Source organism: Emys orbicularis, chromosome 1 (genome assembly GCF_028017835.1).
Source record: "Emys orbicularis isolate rEmyOrb1 chromosome 1, rEmyOrb1.hap1, whole genome shotgun sequence".
In the NCBI taxonomy this organism is placed as follows: domain Eukaryota; kingdom Metazoa; phylum Chordata; order Testudines; family Emydidae; genus Emys; species Emys orbicularis.
In genome coordinates this window covers 143,456,127-143,476,118 of record NC_088683.1, presented here as the reverse complement: position 1 = coordinate 143,476,118, position 19,992 = coordinate 143,456,127, and the positions used below count along the sequence as shown (strand labels likewise).

General features: G+C 46.1%; 1 protein-coding gene across 1 annotated transcript in view; it reads right to left on the bottom strand.

The window, feature by feature from the left end:
• Nucleotides 1-1,677: 1,677 nt before the first annotated feature.
• LOC135895332 (C->U-editing enzyme APOBEC-1-like) overlaps nucleotides 1,678-19,992 on the bottom strand; it is a 32,243-nt gene continuing 13,928 nt past the window's right edge. The window contains exons 3-5 of the mRNA XM_065423403.1: nucleotides 14,129-14,529; nucleotides 11,464-11,585; nucleotides 1,678-1,825 (exon numbers count right to left, since the gene is read on the bottom strand). Coding sequence (XP_065279475.1) covers nucleotides 1,787-1,825; nucleotides 11,464-11,585; nucleotides 14,129-14,529 — 562 coding nt within the window. The 3' untranslated portion in view covers nucleotides 1,678-1,786. The remainder of the gene's footprint in view (nucleotides 1,826-11,463; nucleotides 11,586-14,128; nucleotides 14,530-19,992) is intronic.

The following is a 19,992-nucleotide window of genomic DNA, read 5'->3' as shown; positions in this document are numbered from 1 at the left end:
CAGAGGTTGCTGTGGCCACACAAAGGGCACGTGCCATCCGGCCTTGGGGCCTTTATGGCCTGTGCATTGGGGAGAACTCCTCCAGCAAAGTGGTAGGGAGGCTTTACTCCCTGAGAGAGGAGAGAAGTGATTTATTTGGCGAGGAGAGGAGTCTCTCCCACCCGTTCTAAATCAGTCATTCGCTGGCCCCAGACATTCCAGAGCTCCCCAGCTCTGGGTGCTGCATCTGCCCTCCCCTCCTGCCTGGGGCTTTGATGGTTTCCAGGGTCATTTGGTCAACATACGATGATACATTATCGACCTCGGTCTGCAGCTTGGAGACCTTGGTGTGGCTCCCTCTCCCACACAGCCCCAGGAATGCCACAACCATAAATCACTGGGGAAGAGGAGGGGAGAGAGGAATAGCCACTGGAAACCCCCCACTCATTTTTCAGCCAAAGCTTTGTACTTCCTGCTATTGCTGTTTGCAGACCCAGGAGAACAAGTGATTTTTCCATGTTACACAGTGGCAGTGCCAGACAGTGCCCCCTGCCCAGAATGGCTGGGAATCACGTAGGTTGGTGCTCCCATCGACTCCCAGTCAGCAGTCTTTCCCCATGGCCAACGGCAAGAGGCTGGGAGTGGAATATCTGGAAGCTCCCACAACAGCCAGCACTCCTGTACCTTCCCTTCCTGTTGAGAGAGGCTGGGAGCAGGTAGCTAGGAGCTGCCCACCGCCTCTATTCCTGCACCATTCCCTTCTGTGCCTCCTCCTGGGAAAGCATGAGACTGCAGTAGCACTGAGGTCTTTACAGTTCTTACACTGTTTGATGTGGTGCCTCTTGGGATTACATTGGGATGGAAGCAAACGACACATTAAAACTTCGGTAAAATATAAACACTAACAGCAGCGCTTCCTCTGAAGGAACATTTTGTGTTTCATTCTGTTCTTTCTTAATGGTCAGAAATAATACAGAAAATAAAACCAAGAAATCCAGTGAGAGAAAAATAAACTCCAGTAATAAAATAGCAGGAAAAATTCTCTCTGAAATACAAATCCATATAAAAATGATCTGCTTGTGAATTCCTGATGCAAACAGTTAATTGCTTTGACTTGATAATGGTAGTGTCTCAAGGTGCAGTAAATATGATTGAGACAAGGTGGGTGAGGTAATCTCTCTTATTGAACCCAACTTTTGTTGGTGAGAGAGACAAGCTTTTGAGCTACACAGAGCTCTTCTTCAGCTCACAGAGCTCTGTGTAGCCTGAAAGCTTGTCCCTTCTACCAACATGAATTGGTCCAATAAAAGAGATTACCTTGTCCACCTTGTCTCAATCATATCCTGGGACCAACATGGCTGCAACAACACTGCAAACATAAATACTGTTGGATTGTCCTGATCACCGAGGTGGAAGGCACAGAGACATCTCCAACTGCAGATACAAAGGGATCTGCTCCAGCTCCTGCCCCCTACTCAAAGAGCATACAGGGCTGGTGAGGAGACTCCATCCCCCCACCCTGGTGTGTTGCGTATGGAGACCCAAGGTCCTGTTAAATATCGACTGGCTGCTTCTTCAGAACTTCTTGCTGGCTGTTTCTGAGTGGCTCCTTTTGCAGGGACAAGCTGTTGTCTGGCGATGATTGGCTGGTGCTTTAGGCTAGTAAGTCAGTAGATGTGGGTGTGGGGCTGGCAAGTCAGGATTCTAATGTAAGGGCTGCCAGTCATTGGCTGCTGCAAGGTACTCTTATAAAAGCATTTGGCACTAGTTGTCTCACAGGACGAGATTGAAGGTGTGCTGCTGATACTCAGGGGTGTGCATGTCTTGCTAACAATGAAGGGAGACCCTGGTGGGAAAAGAGAAAGCTGGGTGTTAAAAATGAAAGGCCAAAAGCCAATTGTTTTATCTTTAGCATCAATCAGAGGTTTAAAATTAAGTGTCTTTCACAGGAAATCATTCTTAACTCCTTCCAGCAGGAAGTGTCCCTCACATCCCTGTGAGATTGTAAGGGAGATCAGTGGTCACCTGCAATCATAGGGCTTACTGTGCATTATAACTCAGCTGTGGAAACAGAAGCAGGGGTGATTTCAAGGCAGGCAAAACTCCCAGCTGTCTCCAAGGAAAGCAGGATACGGAACCATATTTTGCACTTTTATCTGAGACATATTTTCAACAGATGTGTTCTGAATTTCTTACTTAACAACTCATATGCACCCAGGTGGACTTGTATTGCACTGAGAATGACATGAAGTGACTAAGATTTTCAAAAACAGGTGCCTAAACTGAGACCCCTTCAAGTCCTAAATAAGGATCTCAGAACCTCACTTTAGGTGCCTGTTTTGGGAAATCTTGGCACCTGTGTTAATTTTCCATTTTCTTAGGCCCCTGACCCTGCAAAACACTTAAGCACGTGCTTAACATTAAGCATGTGAGTAGCCCCACTGAAGGCAAAACCTCATGGTCCCAATTTACACTCCATGGAGGAGAAAAATTGTTTGTGGAGGAGGAGAATTGAGATATGGTCATTTATTATTCACGCTTGTTAGCAGGACACTTGGGGCCAAGGCCGAAGTTCTTACTTAGTCTTTAGAGTTGTCTAGGGAAGGCATAAATGTGTGTGTGTGTGTGTGTGTGTGTGTGTGTGTGTGTGTGTGTGTGTGTGTGTCTCAAATCTTTTCCCCAGAAAATACAGAAAATATCTTTCTCTATATATACATATATCTATACATACACACATAACGTATAACGTGTATGTATGTGTGTGTGTGTGTGTGTTTGAACTCTTTTTTAAAGCTGTTCAATGACTTTCATATTATATATTCTGAAGCGATTGATCTAATACATTATTTAATACCAGGCATTAGCAAGTCTCAGCTAGTCGAAAAGCAAGGTGAGACTATTGAACCAAAATGGTATGTTAGATTAACTGATCAGTTTAGACAACTGATATGGCATTTCTCTTCATGGAATTCACATTCGCATAGAATTAGCAATCTGGGTTTTTGAGATCTGACATTCTATATTCAAGATCCATCCTGAGTCTATCATACAAGCTAAATAAACATGGCGGTAGCTGGGACTGAAATGGAAGGTCCTGCATTTGCCTATTCTTTGATCAGAAATTAAACAAATCAATTACAAAGTCCCCTCAAACTTACTTTTATTCTCCTTGTTTATATGTTTTGTTTCTATCTGTCTAGGTGCATATATGCCCTCTCCCATCCCGATTGCATCTGAGAGCTGTAGTAGGAAGAGAGCCTGAGACATAAGCCCTTGTATCAGAGGCCTGGTATGAGGCAGGACCTGCTCACAGAAACTGGGAAGAACAGGGCTGATATTGCAGAAATAAATATTCCTAAGAAGTGCTAGGCACAGAGTGCTCACAAAAATACATCCTGATATCAAGTGGTACCAGAACATCCTGATATCAAGGATGGTACAAAAACATTCCCCAAAGATAACAGGAACACACTGACCCCTCCCAAAAGATAAGGTCAGGATGACAGTACGTAATAGAGATGTTTTGATCAGATCAACATGTACAAGGTGATGGGTAATAACTAGCCACACCAGGGGGCAGTAACTATGTCAGAGGCAGTACTAACTGGTTTGTATCAGGGTATAAAGACGTATTTCAGAGGGAGTATTTTTGTCTGGCCTAGGAAGAAACGGAAAGTCCCGCCATTCACTGGGCTAGGTGCCTTCATCCCTTGTGGTCATTGGGCGGTTCGCTCAAGGTCTGCTGTGCCACCTGGGGTGGCACACAGAGGGAACACACACATGCAACCAAACATCTATCAACATCTAACGACACTGGTGACCCCCGACTACTAATCTGGTAAGTAAGCGAGCTGTCCTCTGTAGAAATCACGATCTAACATGACAGAAAACCATGGGCTAGGGAACCCCCTTAACCCCTCCCTGCAAATCCACACAGAGTATAATAAGGTATGAACATGCTGGGATTCTAGCAAAATAATAATAATTTAAATTTTTATCAATTTTTAATAAAAGTTGTAAATAAAAAGGTAATAACTTGTTTATTTAAATGTTTAACCCTTTTTTTATTATTTATTTTTGTTTACTTTATTTTGTATAGTTATAAATATAATTCTTGTGCCATTTGTTTTTAATTGTAAGTTTGTCCTGTATGTCATGTATGTTGTCCTGTGTTGTATGTTGTGTGTGTCACATGACTATTTTTAAATTATTTTGATTTTGTTGCAACAAAAGTCAATTTTATACCTTTTAAAAAAAACGTACATGATATACAGGACAAACTTACAGTTAAAAACAAATGGCACAAGAATTATATTTATAACTATCAAACCAACATGTACAAGGTGATGGGTGATAACTAGCCACGCCGGGGGCAGTAACTAACTATGCCAGAGGCAGTACGTAACATGTTTGTATCAGGGTATAAAGATGTATCTCAGAGGGAGTATCTTTGTCTGGCCTAGGGAAGAACGGAAAGTCCCGCCGTTCACTGAGCTGGTCCATTGTTACAGGCATACATGTATTAGTGGTCCAGTAGAGTCTGTGGGATACTAGTATCTTGCTGCATCGACAATAAACCTGGCTGGGTGCCTTTGTCCCTTAACGGATCTTGTGGTCATTGGGCGGTTTGCTCGAGGTCTGCTGTGCCAGCTGTCTGTGCAAGGCTGGGGCAGCACAGAAAGGGAACACACACACTCATAGACAAACATCTATCAACATCTAACCACAAAAGCTTCATAATCATTAATGGGATTTTATCCTTGGAACACCCTTATCAGTTAGGAAAGCACTAGCCCCATTTTACAGATGGGGAGCTGCATCACACTAAGGATTAGGAAACTTGTCCAAGGTGACCCACGCAGTCTGGCTGTGTCAGGAACCAAACCCTTGTCTCCTGAGCTTCAGTCTGCTCTCCTATTCACTTTACACCCTCCCTTACACTTACTGAGGGCAAACAGAATAAGAACAACAGAGCATCAAGAGACTCACTGTGATTTGCCCAGAATGTGTGAAACAATCAATTATTAGGGCAGGTAAGTTTTGAGTCTTGTATCCTTAGGGCATGATTGTGCAACTGGATGTGTCCAGGTAAACTTAGCCAAATGCTCAGAGCGCCACTGAAGTCAATGGCCCTGTCGTGAGGGACAATAAGGGTGCGTTTCTCAGTTGTGCTAGCTTGGTGGAGTTACCTTAATATGACTGGAAAGCCTCAGTAAGCTGTAGACTAACACACTTGAAGCTGTATTCCCCAGGCTACACCAGAGTCAATTAATACAGCTTCAGATGTGTTAGCCTGCAGTTGAACAGGGCTTGTCAATCATGCTAAGCTAACATAAATGAGCTAACACAATTGCAAAACACCCCTTTCAGCCTGTCAAGAGAGGGCACAAGGGGCTCCCTGCAGGCATAGGGGTCTGCCCATGCTGACTGAGTTGCAGGATCTGGCTCTTAAAGGAAAAGAGACTAAGAGCAGATTTACACAGCAGACAGGTTAATGCAGGAGGTGCTGTTTGTCTCCACATGCAAAGCTTGGTTAACTCAGTTAATGTTCCTAGTCTGCACATCCGACCAGCATAGACCCCAAAGAGCAAAGGAATAAGCAGTTAAGTCATTTAATATCCTATCTCCACTCCTGTGACATTCTATACCTTGGGGGAGTGTGCTGTAACCCCCATATTCCTCATTTTCATATAATCGTGATCTTACATATAAAGCATGCCTTGTGAAGTATCGGGGGAAAGGTTATGATCTGCAAATGACCCAACTGACAGAGAGGGGGGTGTTTTCCCCCAGGCTGATGAGACACAGAGAGCAGTTATGGGAAAGCTGCTGGGAAAAGGTGCATCTGATCAAAGGATAAACACACCTGGCCTAGAGAGCACAGATCACAGCCCTCCAAGGGGCAGGGAAGGACTGAGTGCTGGGAGGGGGAAACACAGGGTAACCCCAAAAGGGGAGTTGGATTTTCTACATATGTACAGTCCTGGGGTTGGGAGACCACTCCCCAAAGGGCCAGCCAATGTGCAGGATCCCCCTGGACCCTTATCTTGCCAGAAACATGATTAAATTAAGAGCCCACACAGAAGGGAACACTGGAGGGAAAGAAAAGCCAGTGACTGATTACATGGGAGAGAGTCAAAGGATACCATGGGTAAAGAACAAACTAACCTCAAACTATACTATCTGAACAGAGGGTGTGGTATCATAAAGATATTGTAAATGCACATCTGTGATAAAATTTTTGGTATTAATGTTAAGTTTTGGGGATTTTGACACGGATATTAAACCTTATGATAATGCTACTTACTCTTGCAGTAAACTAAGGGGGGAGGTGTGACATTCTATACCTTGGGGGAGTGTGCTGTAACCCCCATATTCCTCATTTTCATATAATCGTGATCTTACTTATAAAGCATGCCTTGTAAGGTATCAGGGGAAAGGTTATGATCTGCTGAAAGTCATTTCTCTATCCTTACATGTATATCATTAATGCATATGAAGTTATGAAAGTTGTGTAGTATGGTTGTCACTAAAACATGCTGTAAGTTGGGGGAATCAGCCAGATATTAGCTTCCCAGAGGCAACAGCAAGGAAAGTAACCAAAGCCCGGGCAGGGTGTCAACCCATCAACAGCCATTGTCCAGCAAGGGATCTACAATGCAATGACTCACCTGCATGAGGCCACACCAGGGGAATTGCTCAACCTTGCTTGGAGAGACTCATTAATGCTCACCTGACTCTGAAGGGGGAGGAGGGGTCAAAGCCAAGAGGGAGGAAAGGACATGATAAAAGGAAGAGACATTTGCCATGCTCTTCCTCTCTCTTCCACCTACATCTACAGACACCACACCAAGCGACTGAAGCGCTGATCAAAGGGGAGAGCCTGGCTGAAGAGCAACCAGCCAGCTTGTGGTGAGAAGCATCTAAGTTTGTAAGGGCATTGAAAGTGTTAAGATCAGCTTAGAATGCATTTTGCTTTTATTTCATTTGACCAAATCTGACTTGTTATCACTTAAAATCTATCTTTATAGTTAATACGTCTGTTTGTTTATTCTACCTGAAGCAGTGCATTTGTTTTGAAGCGTGTCAGAGGCTCCCCTTGGGATAACAAGCCTGGTACATATCAATTTATTTGTTAAATTGACAAACTTATATAAGCTTGCAGCGTCCAGCGGGCATAACTGGACACTGCAAGATGGAGGTTCCTAGGGTTGTGTCTGGGACCGGAGATATTGGCAAGTACCATTCACTTGCAAGTAGCTGGGAGCAGCTTACATGCCAGAGGCTGTGCATGAACAACCCAGGAGTGGGGGTTCTCACAGCAGAGCAGGGTAAGGCTGGCTCCCAGAGTCAAGGATTGGAGTGACCTAGCAGATCACCAGTCCAGACAACACCAGAGGCGAACGTCACAACTCCACTCACCAGTTACCTGTATCAAACTCCACTTCCTCCCACCCTCCATAGTGCACATATCCCCACCCTTGTCCTGAACAGGCCAAACTCTGAGCACTTCCTGTGAACAATCTTGGGGCAGGGGACACAGTTACGTTATTCTTATAAGGGCTAGAAAAAGGCTCTTGTATAATACTTGATGTTTATATCACCCACAGGTAATTCTGAAGAATTATATTCATGACAGATATTACAGTGAGAAGTATCGCATAAGTACTGATATGGAATAGAGCAGAATTCAGCCAGCCAAAAGTATACTGAACACAAAATCATAGAAAGAAGAGGAAAAATCTGAACAGACTCCTGATGCAGGTAAATTGCTGTTTATAGTGCTTCTTGTCTAAAAGGAAATTAAAAAGCTACTGTGGTTACATTTTAACCATAGTGTTCTCTTGAAACTCCATTAGAAAATCTCACGGAGGAGCATCCGATTGACAAAAAATGCACAATTCAGTGATTAGAAAGGCATCTCTTCATCTAGACAAAATAAATATTCTCTGTGGGTATCACCCTTGTCATAAATATACAGCTAATGGTAGCATAAAATCCCTCCTTACCTGTAAAGGGTTAAGAAGCTCAGATAACCTGGTTGGCACCTGACCAGAAGGACGATTGGGGAAAGAAGATACTTTCAAATCGGGGGGAGGGAGGGGAGGCTTTGTTTTGTGCTCTGTGTGTGTTCTCCCCGGAGACAAAGGGAGAGACCAAGCAAGTAATCCAGCTCCCACTGAAATGATACATCTAATATTACAGAAATACTAAGTAATAGCAAGGAAATGCGTTAGAGTATCTTTTGTTTTAGCGTGTGAATTTTCCCTGTGCTAAGAGGGAGGTTTATCCCTGTTTTTGTAACTTTCAAGTTTTGCCTGGAGGGGAAATCCTCTGTGTTTTGAATCTTTTTGTTACCCTGTAAAGTTATCTTCCATCCTGATTTTACAGAGGTGATTCTTTTATCTTTTTTTAGATGAATTCTTCTTTTAAGAACCTGATTGATTTTTCATTGTTCTTAAGATCCAAGGGTTTGGGTCTGTGTTCACCTGTACCAATTGGTGAGTATATTATTCTCAAGCCTTCCCCAGGAAAGGGGGTGTAGGGCTTGGGGGAATATTTGGGGGAATGGGACTCCAAGTGGTCCTTTCTCTGATTCTTTGTCTAAATCACTTGGTGGTGGCAGCATACTGTTCAAGGACAAGGTGGAATTTGTGCCTTGGGAAAGTTTTTAACCTAAGCTGGTAAAAATAAGCTTAGGGGGTCTTTCATGCGGGTCCCCACATCTGTACCCCAGAGTTCAGAGTGGGGAAGGAACCCTGACAACCCTCTACAACATATCAGTGGGATAGCAGAGCGGTGCAATATACATGATATACTTAATTAATCCATTGAAATGTACATTTAAACTGCCTGATCTTACCAGGTCTTGTCCCTTTTATGAAATGTAGTCAATAAAGTGGGGAAATCCATGAACTTTCTATAAACTCTACATTTTCAGTATTGTTGTGAACACTTCAGAAACACAAATCAAAAGTTTTGATCTTCATCACTGTCATCATCACTCTGTAAAACATATGCAGCTGAATCCTGTGACCTTTGTTCATGTGAATAGCCCGACTGGAGTTTGTCCTTGATCATTCATAACAAAACTGAGCCAGATCAGTCCTTAGTCAGGCAAAATTACCATTGACTTGATAAAGACCTCAGGATTTTGCCCAGTGTTTCTACCTAACAAATATTTATGTTACCAACAGCAGCAATAGGTTTACAATGTGTGAAATCCTAACTCACATCAAAGTCAATGGGAGAACTTGGCCCTTGACTTCCATCGGACCAGGATTTCACCCAATATTTATTAAGTTATCCACAGTGGTCCCCTGAGTTTTTGGGGGTTAAGTAGTGAATGTTTACATGGACTGTAAAAAATAAATAGGAAAAAATGAATAGGTAACAAGTCAGCTACTGGATTTCACCATTCTACAGCAAAGGTTTGTCAGGTAGTGATTTCAAATGCGTGCAGAGGACAGCCATTTCTTAGTGCCGCATTCATAAGTGGCCGTGCAGACTATAATAAATCATTGGGAGATAAGGCTGGGGGACTTATCCTCTGAACCATTTGAGACTGCCCATAAATATATTCAGCTTGAATTATATGAACATGCTACAACAATGATGCTATCCTAGATGCTGTGCCTTCTTTCAGGCTGCCTCCCATGCCAGAAATGCCCTTCCTGAGCTGCTCCACAATGCCACTGTTTCCTCTGCATTCAGAGTGCTCCTGAACACCCAACTCTACCCTGATGCCTTGTTACACTTTGATGCGCCCTGGAACAGCAGTCCCAAAACACAAAGAAACTGAAGCAGGACACGCAGGTAGTTGGTCAATCAAAGCATGTAATAACCACGGACCAGCTAAGTCAGCAACAGTCCGAATAAAACATAACAACGGTCCAAATGGCAGGTATGTAGCAGCAGGCCCTGAATAACTATGCACACCCAACACTGTGCACACATACACACAAACACAGGAACTGGAACACTGAGCTCAGGGAGCAGGAACCAAACAGGAACAGGGAGCAATAAGCAGGAAGGCATCACACACACACACACACACTGCTGTAAACTGGCTTAGTTCCACTGAAGCCAGTAGAGTTCTTATATTACTTAACAGAAACCCTAAAATATTATCCCCAGTTGCATTCTCAACTATTGTTTTACCTAGACATGATCAGTCACCACCCTGACCTCTTTTATATAGATAAATGGAGATATCCTATCTCTTAGAACTGGAAGGGACCTTGAAAGGTCAATGAGTCCAGCCCCCTGCCTTCACTAGCAGGACCAAGTACTGATTTTTGCCCCAGATCTTGAAGTGGCTCCCTCAAGGATTGAACTCACAACCCTGGGTTTAGCAGGCCAATGCTCAAACCACTGAGCTATCCCTCCCCCTCACTTGTTGTACTTCTTTCTCCTATCTTTCACCGGTTGTCTTGTCTTGTCTTGTCTCTTTCGCTTGTCTGTGGGACAAGAACGCTGTCTTCTTACATTTTGTGTGGTGCCTAGCACACTAGGAGTGCGACTGGGAGCAAATAAGTGAACAGAATAATAATAGAAGGAATGGTATAGAGGGAGACTTTAACCTAAGGGATGGGGTGTAGTTTGCTGTGACTATGTCATGATCAGGGGATGCCAGTATCTCCTTTAACTCTGCACTTTCTGGGTTCTTTGGTTATGTACAGACCATGTGCCACAGCGGATGTAAATTGGTGTAGATTGTCACAGTCCGTACTCCCCTGCTCAGATTGTGTTTCCAGCTATACGGCAGAGGGGGAGAGCTCGCTCCTGATACTCCCTCCTGCCAGCAAGTGGGTGGAGAGAGACCAGTGGGCAAGGAGTGAGAGGCAGGGTGACTGGATAGAGTGGCAGGTTGGGCACATGGGGCAGTAAGCTCTTCCATGAGAAGGGGTGAAATAACTTACCCTCTCCCTAGAGCAAGGCGGGAACGCAATTAATTCTCTGGGCTGCCCCTGCACTACTCAGAGCAGAGTGTGACATTCCAGTTCTACTGGGCTGCCCTGCCTCTCCTGTTTAGGAATTGACCTTGTACAATGGAGGCCCCAGTCCTGATTGGAGCCCTGCCTGGTCCTGCTGCTAATATCAGGCTATGTGCACACTACAGCTTATGTCAGTATAAGTTATGTCGCCCAGGGGTGTGAATAGCCCTTCCCTCCTCCCCCCGCAACATTATACTGATCTAAGTGCTGCTGTCGACAGCGTTATGTCAGCGGGAGAGCTTCTCCTGCTGACATAGCTACCGCCACTCGCGGGGACTGGAGTGATTAAATTGACAGGGGAGCTCTCTCCCATCGGCTTAGAGCATCTGCACTAGCAGTGCTACAGAGGCGCAGCTGCATTGCTTTAAGCTCTGTAGTGTAGCCATAGCCTCAGTGGAGATGCCCACAGCTGGGTCACTTGAACTTAACTCTCATATGATTTAGGATTGTTCTTGGATCCAACATTTTCTCCAAAATGTTTACTCACCCAAAGGACACGCTGGAGTTCTAGACAATAGAAAATGATCCACAGAGAGGGCACCAAGGGGCAATAGTCATCTTCCTCTCCATTTTGATGGGCAACAAATGTTCTCCAGCAGTATCTGTAATCTGAGGAAATAAATATCCCATCACGCCTGCTGAGGGACACGTCCAGGGGATCAATGAGCCCCTCCTTGCTCAGTCAGAGATCAGTAAATATCGAGGCAGAATCTGAGTTTTACACTGAACTCAGTGTTGACCAAAAGGTCTAAGTTGTCAATTAGTAATCAGTTAGTCACATTGTTCATGTAAGCTGTGATATCTTCTAAGCCAGGGGTTCTCAAACTGGAGGTCGGGACCCCTCAGGGGGTCGTGAGGTTATTATGTGGGGGGTCACGAGCTGTCAGCTTCCACCCCAAACCCTGCTTTGCCTTGAGCATTTATAATGGTGTTAAATATATAAACAAGTGTTTTTAATTCACAAGGGGGGGTCGCACTCAGAGGCTTGCTATGTGAAAGGGGTCACCAGTACAAAAGTTTGAGAACCACTGTTCTAAGCTCACATGTCTCCTGGAAGGCCCAACCACTATACAACAAGAGTGGAATCAATGCATCAGGGTTCTGCACTCTGTCTGAAGGAAAGGATAGTTTCAGCAAAGAACTGTGCAAGTTCCTCATTCATCATCAGCCTGAGAGAATAGCAGTTACCTCCCGGGAAAGGCCCAGTTTGGGTTGTTCCACTTACTCCTCCGTCATTCTGCCGCTTACGAGATGGAGAGGGAATGGGGAGAGGACAGATGTGCTTGGGGTTGTTTGCTGGAGCCAAAGAGGATGTAGATGGGAGGGGCCCAGCTTTAGAGAGAGTTTGCTCCTCTGTGCACATGCTGCCCCACTGCTCTGCAGAGTGGACAGAAGGAGCTGGGATGATAGGCAGCGGTGCTGCTCTTGTGGCTAGGTTAGGGGGAGGAAAGGAAAGCAGGCAGAAGGGAGATTTGCTGATGCACCTCCCAACGCCTCCCCACTCCCTGCTATCAGCTTGCCAAGGAGCCCTTCTGCTGCAGGGAGGGGGTCGCTTGGGGGCTTACGTTGTCACTCCCCAGGCCTGCACTGCACACCTCACTCTCCCACAGGAATGCGGCAGGCCAGGTATCCACCACACTGGTCTTGGTCAGTTTACTTGTTTGCCCCCTGCTGTGATGCAGCTTGACGCAGCAGAGGAGACAGCAGGGAGGTGCAGAGGTGTGGGCCTGCTGTCAGCCTGGCACTGTGCCATGCAGCTACATCTGGCATCCCGGGCAAGGGCGGAGAGACTCTCTGCGCTCCTGCCAAGCTTAGGCCTCTTCACTCAGATTGCCACCAGGGCGTGACACTAGGTGCTTGACTTGTCCACGCCCAACCACCAGCTCATGTCACACAACCCACCCACAGCGAGTGGCGACTGCTGGTAACACTAGGAACTCAGCAGTGTCTGTGACTGGTTAGTTTTCAGTCCTGTTAACAAGTGGCTGCTGCTGACTTGCTGGTTTTTCAACTCCGTTCATAGAACTGTTCTGATTGGCTCCTTGCTGACCTGAATTTTGGTCACTACAGCCCAGGAACAGAACTCGAACTGCTGCGTTATAGATTAAAGGCTCCATGTTCCATTCCCCAACTCCCTCCACCCAGCTAGCCTCCCTGGCCTGGAATTGGATTGGAAATGGTGCCCTATAAGTTAAAGGCTGCATATGCCATTCTCTGACACTCCTGAGCCATCCAGTCCCCAGCTATAGCAAAGGCCTTGTCTATAGGGTTGCCAACTTTCTAATTGCACAAAACTGAACACCCCTTCCCCACCCCCACCCCGCGCCTTCTCCGAGGCCCCAACCCCACTCGTTCTATCCCCACTCCCTCTGTCGCTCGCTCTCCCCCACCCTCACTCACTTTCACTGGGCTGGGGCAGGAGGTTGGGGTATGGGAGGGGGTTCAGGGTGTGGAATCCCAGTGGCGCTTACCACGGCTCCCAGGAAGCGGCTGCCAGGTCCCTGCAGCCCCTATACGCATGGGCAGCCAGGGAGGCTCTGCGCGCTGCCCTGGCACCCGCAGGCACCGCCCTCGCAGCTCCCATTGGTCACAGTTCTCAGCCAATAGAAACTGTGGAGCCGGCACTCGGGCGGGGGCAGCGCGAGGAGCCTCCCTGGCCACCCATGCGCCTAGGGTCTGCAAGGACCTGGCATCTGTTTCCGGGAACCATGCAGAATCAGGTCAGGTAGGGAGCCTGTCTTAGCCCGAGGCCCCTGCTGTGCCGCCAACCAGATTTTTAATGACCCAGTCGGCACTGCTGGCAGGGTCCTTTTTCGACTGGGCGTTCTGGTCAAAAACTGGACACCTGGCAAATCTACTTGTCTAGACTGGCATAAAAGTTGTGACGATGGAATGTGTCTGCTAATATGTGCTCAGTAACATGTTCTAAAAGTCTAGTGTAGCCACAGCAATGTACACTTTAACACGTGGAAAACTGGTCAAGTTAACGCCTTGGCTCCCTCCTAGACCTCATCTGGACCAGAATAGCACAGGTTAAAGGCTTGTCTTTTCTGCACTAGGCTTTTCAAATGTGTTAGCACCTGTCAGCTAACCTATTCTAGCATCACGCCTTTGATCCTAGCCTAGACAGGGCCAAAGCGTGGTTAGGATACCTGGCAGGTTCATGATGTATAGGGCTACTCCATTCTCCATCAAGTTCCTGAGGCCTTGTCGGTTGCGTTCATCCATATGCTTAAAGAGCCACGCTGCTTTTATCTTCAGAGTCACACTGGGGTGTGCCCTCACAAACTCCACTATATGCCGGCAGCATTTCCCACAGGGGCTCCAGGACAGGAACCAGGTGATGGAGCAGCGCACTGATGGCCTGAACTTTAACTTCTTGAAGTCATGTTCCAGGCAGGCGATTTCGGCGTGCTGGGTTGGGGTGTTTCGACACCAGTGCCTCCAGAACTTGGTACTTCTGCCCCACCTGATTTCGTAGAGCAGGTACGTCACTCTTGGCCATATACCTGGGATGTAATTCACCTTAAAATCATTTGGTTGTATCTTCCACCTGAAACACAAATGTCATGATGGGCACAGATGCCTTTTACTGCCCCCTTTTCATCCTGTGTATTATATGCAAAGCCCTCACAATTCGCAAGTGCTCTTCATCCCAGAAGAACCCAAAACACTGTCCAGGATGCATATACAGGTATCACTCTCTGGAAGGAAATAATAGGTACAAAATCCAGTTGAAAGTGTGGAAGGAATTTTAGCAGAGTTGGAATTTAATGAGCTCAATCTGGAATTAGACAAAGACACCTAAGGGATCCTTGTCATGTACTTCTGTACCAGCTATGGACTGGTTGCAGAGCTGGCTTATACACATCAGGTGTGATCATCATAGGATCCTTTAACACTCTGGCAGGGATGGCTGAGGTTCATTTAAATAAGGTATTTTCACACACAGTGTCACCTAGCGGCTGAACAGTATAATATGGTTTAGCCTTCCATTACGATCCTTCTGTAGCGCCCCCTACTGAGTCACCCACACCACTCCTGCAGCATAGCACCCTAGCATCAACCTGGGGCATTGGGGTCAGTGCTGGTTCAGAGGGGAGAGCACCCACTGTGGTACTGGGAACTGTACCTTTAATTGTGTTTAACTTTCCGGACAGGAATTCAGGGGGTGATGTGGGAGCGGCAGAAGCGAATGCTCTGTTACGTAGCCGCAGCTGAGGAACTGTGTCACTGAATAAAGAGGATCTCTTTGAAGCACCTTAGGCCTCGAGGGATTAGTGAACACCACATGGTATCAGGAGTAAATAGAAATTACAGAAAGAACCTGGTGGAAGAATGGAGCAGCTGAAAGCTCCACCAGAGCTGAAAGTCTCTGGAAAGGTGGAAGACAATTGGAAGAGCTCTTCTTGACCTGCTGCTCACAAACAGGGAAGAATTAGTAGGGGAAGCAAAAATGGATGGGAACCTGGGAGGCAGTGACCATGAGATGGTCGAGTTCAGGATCCTGACACAAGAAAGGGTAGGTCCACACTACCCGCCCAATTCGGCGGGTAGAGATCGATCTTCTGGGATCGATTTATCGCGTCTCATCTGGACGCGATAAATCGATCCCAGAAGCACTCCCCCGTCGACTGCGGAACTCCTGCTCGCCGAGAGAAGGAAGCGCTGTCGACGACAGAGCTTGCCTGCGCCGCGTGGACCTGCAGTAAGTAAACTTAGTTCGATCTAGGAAACGTCGACTTCAGCTACGCTATTCTCGTAGCTGAAGTTGCGTTTCCTAGATCGATCCCCCGCCCCAGTGTGGACCAGCCCGAAGAAAGGAGAGCAGCAAAATACAGACCCTGGAGTTCAGAAAAGCAGACTTAGACTCCCTCAGGGAACTGATGGGAAGGATCCCCTGGGAGAATAACATGAGGAGGAAAGGAGTCCAGGAGAGCTGGCTGTATTTTAAAGAATCCTTATTGAGGTTGCAGGAACAAACCATCCCGATGTGTAGAATGAATAGTAAATATGGCAGGCGACCAGCTTGGCTTAACAGTGGAATCCTTGCTGATCTTAAACACAAAAAAGAAGCTTACAAGAAGTGGAAGCTTGGACAAATGACCAGGGAGGAGTATAAAAATATTGCTCAGGCATGCAGGAGTGAAATCTGGAAGGCCAAATCACACTTGGAGTTGCAACTAGCAAGGGATGTTAAGAGTAACAAGAAGGGTTTCTACAGGTATATTAGCAACAAGAAGAAGGTCAGGGAAAGTGTGGGCCCCTTACTGAATGGGGGAGGCAACCTAGTGACAGAGAATGTGGAAAAAGCTAATGTACTCAATGCTTTTTTCGCCTCTGTCTTAACGAACAAGGTGAGTTCCCAGACTACTGCACTGGGCAGCACAGTATGGGGAGGAGGTGAGCAGCCCTCTGTGGAGAAAGAAGTGGTTCAGGAGTATTTAGAAAAGCTGGATGAGCACAAGTCTATGGGCCGGATGCGCTGCATCAGAGGGTGCTAAAGGAGTTGGTGGATGTGATTGCAGAGCCAATGGCCATTAACTTTGAAAACTCATGGCGATTGGGGGAGGTCCCGGATGCCTGGAAAAAGGCTAATGTAGCGCCCATCTTTAAAAAAGGAAAGAAGGAGGATCCGGGGAACTACAGGCCAGTCAGCCTCACCTCAGTTCCTGGAAAAATCATGGAGCAGATCCTCAAGGAATCAATTTTGAAGCACTTTGAGGAGAGGAAAGTGATCAAGAACAGTCAGCACAGATTCACCAAGGGCAAGTCATGCCTCACTAGCCTAATTGCCTTCTATGCAGAGATAACTGGCTCTGTGGATGAGGGGAAAGCAGTGGGTGTGTTATTCCTTGACTTTAGCAAAGCTTTTAATACGGTCTCCCACAGTAGTCTTGCCAGCAAGTTAAAGAAGTATGGGCTGAATGAATGGACTATAAGGTTGATAGAAAGCTGGCTAGATCATCGGGCTCAACGGGTAGTGATCAATGGCTCCATGTCTAGTTGGCAGCCGGTATCAAGCGGAATGCCCCAATGGTCGGGCTTGGGGCCATTTTTGTTCAATATCTTCATTAATGATCTGGAGGATGACGTGGATTGCACCCTCAGCAAGTTTGCAGATGACACTAAACTGGGAGGAGTGGTAGATACGCTGGAGGGTAGGGATAGGATACAGAGGGACCTAGACAAATTAGAGGATTGGGCCAAAATAAATCTGATGAGGTTTAACAAGGACAAGTGCAGAGTCCTGCACTTAGGACGGAAGAATCCCATGCACTGCTACAGACTAGGGACCGAGCAGCTAAGCATCAGTTCTGCAGAAAAGGACCTAGGGGTTACAGTGGATGAGAAGCTGGATATGAGTCAACAGTGTGCCCTTGTTGCCAAGAAGGCCAACAGCATATTGGGCTGTATGGAGCATTGCCAGTAGATCGAGGGACGTGATCATTCCCCTCTATTTGGCATTGGTGAGTTTTGAGTCCCTGTCATAACTATAAAGGGAAGGGTAACAGCCCTCCTGTGTACAATACTATAAAATCCCTCCTGGCCAGAGACTCCAAAATCCTTTTACCTGTAAAGGGTTAAGAAGCTCAGGTAACCTGGCTGACACCTGCCCCAAAAGACCAATAAGGGGACAAGATACTTTCAAATCTTGGTGGGGGGAAGGCTTTTGTTTGTGCTCTTTGTTTTGGTGGTTGTTCGCTCTTGGGACTGAGAGGGACCAGACATCAATCCAGGCTCTCCAAATCTTTCTGATCAAGTCTCTCATATTTCAAACTTGTAAGTAAACAGCCAGGCAAGGCGTGTTAGTTTTATCTTTGTTTTCTCAACTTGTAAATGTACCTTTTACTAGGGTGTTTACCTCTGTTTGCTGTAACTTTGAACCTAAGGCTAGAGGGGGGTCCTCTGGGCTCTTTAAGTTTGATTACCCTGTAAAGTTATTTTCCATCCTGATTTTACAGAGATGATGTTGACCTTTTTCTTTAATTAAAAGCCTTTTTTTAATAACCTGATTGATTTTTCCTTGTTTTTAGATCCAAGGGGATTGGGTCTGGATCCACCAGGAGTTGGTGGGAGAAAGGAGGGGGGATGGTTAATTTCTCCTTGTTTTAAGATCCAAGAGGTTGGATCTGTGTTCACCAGGGAGTTGGTGGAAGAGTCTCTCAAGGCTACCCAGGGAAGGGATTTAGCCCATTGGGAGTGGTGGCAGCGGACCAGATCTAAGCTGGTAGTTAAGCTTAGAAGTTTTCATGCAGGCCCCCACATCTGTACCCTAAAGTTCAGAGTGGGGAAGGAGCCTTGACAGCCCCACACTAAAAGAAGGATGTGGAAAAATTGGAAAAAGTCCAGCAGAGGGCAACAAAAATGATTAGGGGGCTGGAGCACATGACTTATGAGGAGAGGCTGAGGGAACTGGGCTGATTTAGTCTGGAGAAGAGAAGAATGAGGGGGGATTTGATAGCTGCTTTCAACTACCTGAAAGGGGGTTCCAAAGAGGACGGATCTAGGCTGTTCTCAGTGGTAGCAGATGACAGAACAGGGAGTAATGGTCTCAAGTTGCAGTGGGGGAGGTTTAGGTTGGATATTAGGAAAAACTTTTTCACTAGGAGGGTGGTGAAGCATTGGAATGGGTTACCTAGGGAGGTGGTGGAATTTCCTTTCTTAGAGGTTTTTAAGATCAGGCTTGACAAAGCCCTGGCTGGGATGATTTAGTTGGGGATTGGTCCTGCTTTGAGCAGGGGGTTGGACTAGATGACCTCCTGAGGTCCCTTCCAACCCTGATATTCTATGATTCTATGAGTCTAAGAGATTTGAACAATGCCTCATTCTGTATCTGCAAGCAACGAGAGCCACTGAAAAGGAAGCCACTCAGAAGGCAGCGTTATTTCTGATGATAGCAAGTTCTGAAGCACTTGATGTGTTCAACTGTGTTCAGTTATCCCAGGCAGAGAGGGCCGGCTTTGTAGGTGCAATACAGAAATTTGAGGAGTTCTGCACATCATGTGAAAATGAGACATAAGGGTGAGATGTACAAAGGCTACAAAGAGAAAGTAAATCTATAGAAGAGATTAAGTATCAGGGGGTAGCCGTGTTAGTCTGTATCTACAAAAACAACAAGGAGTCTGGTGGCACCTTAAAGACTAACAGATTTATTTGGGCATAAGCTTTCGTGGGTAAAAACCTCACTTCTTCAGATGCATAGAGTGAAAGTTACAGATGCAGGCATTATATACTGACACATGGAGAGCAGGGAGTTACTTCGCAAGTGGAGAACCAGTGTTGACAGGGCCAATTCAATCAGGGTGGATGTAGTCCACTCCCAATAATAGATGAGGAGGTGTCAATTCCAGGAGAGGAAAAGCTGCTTCTGTAATGAGCCAGCCACTCCCAGTCCCTATTCAAGCCCAGATTAATGGTGTTAAATTTGCAAATGAATTTTAGTTCTGCTGTTTCTCTTTGAAGTCTGTTTCTGACGTTTTTTTGTTCAATGATAGTGACTTTTAAATCTGTAATAGAATGACCAGGGAGATTGAAGTGTTCACTTACTGGCTTATGTATGTTACCATTCCTGATTTCCGATTTGTGTCCATTTATTCTTTTGCGGAGGGACTGTCCGGTTTGGCCAATGTACATGGCAGAGGGGCATTGCTGGCACATGATGGCATATATAACATTAGTGGATGTACAGGTGAATGAGCCCTTGATGGTGTGGCTGATGTGCATCACCCTGATTGAATTGGCCCTGTCAACACTGGTTCTTCACTTGTGAAGTAACTCCCTGCTCTCCATGTGTCAGTATATAATGCCTGCATCTGTAACTTTCACTCTATGCATCTGAAGAAGTGAGGTTTTTACCCACTAAAGCTTATGCCCAAATAAATCTGTTAGTCTTTAAGGTGCCACCAGACTCCTTGTTGTTTTTATAGAAGAGATTGTGACTGATCTAAGACTGAAGAACCAGCCTGGCAGTTTTTGGGGGGAGCTAACTGAGCCCCTGATAAGAGGCAAGATT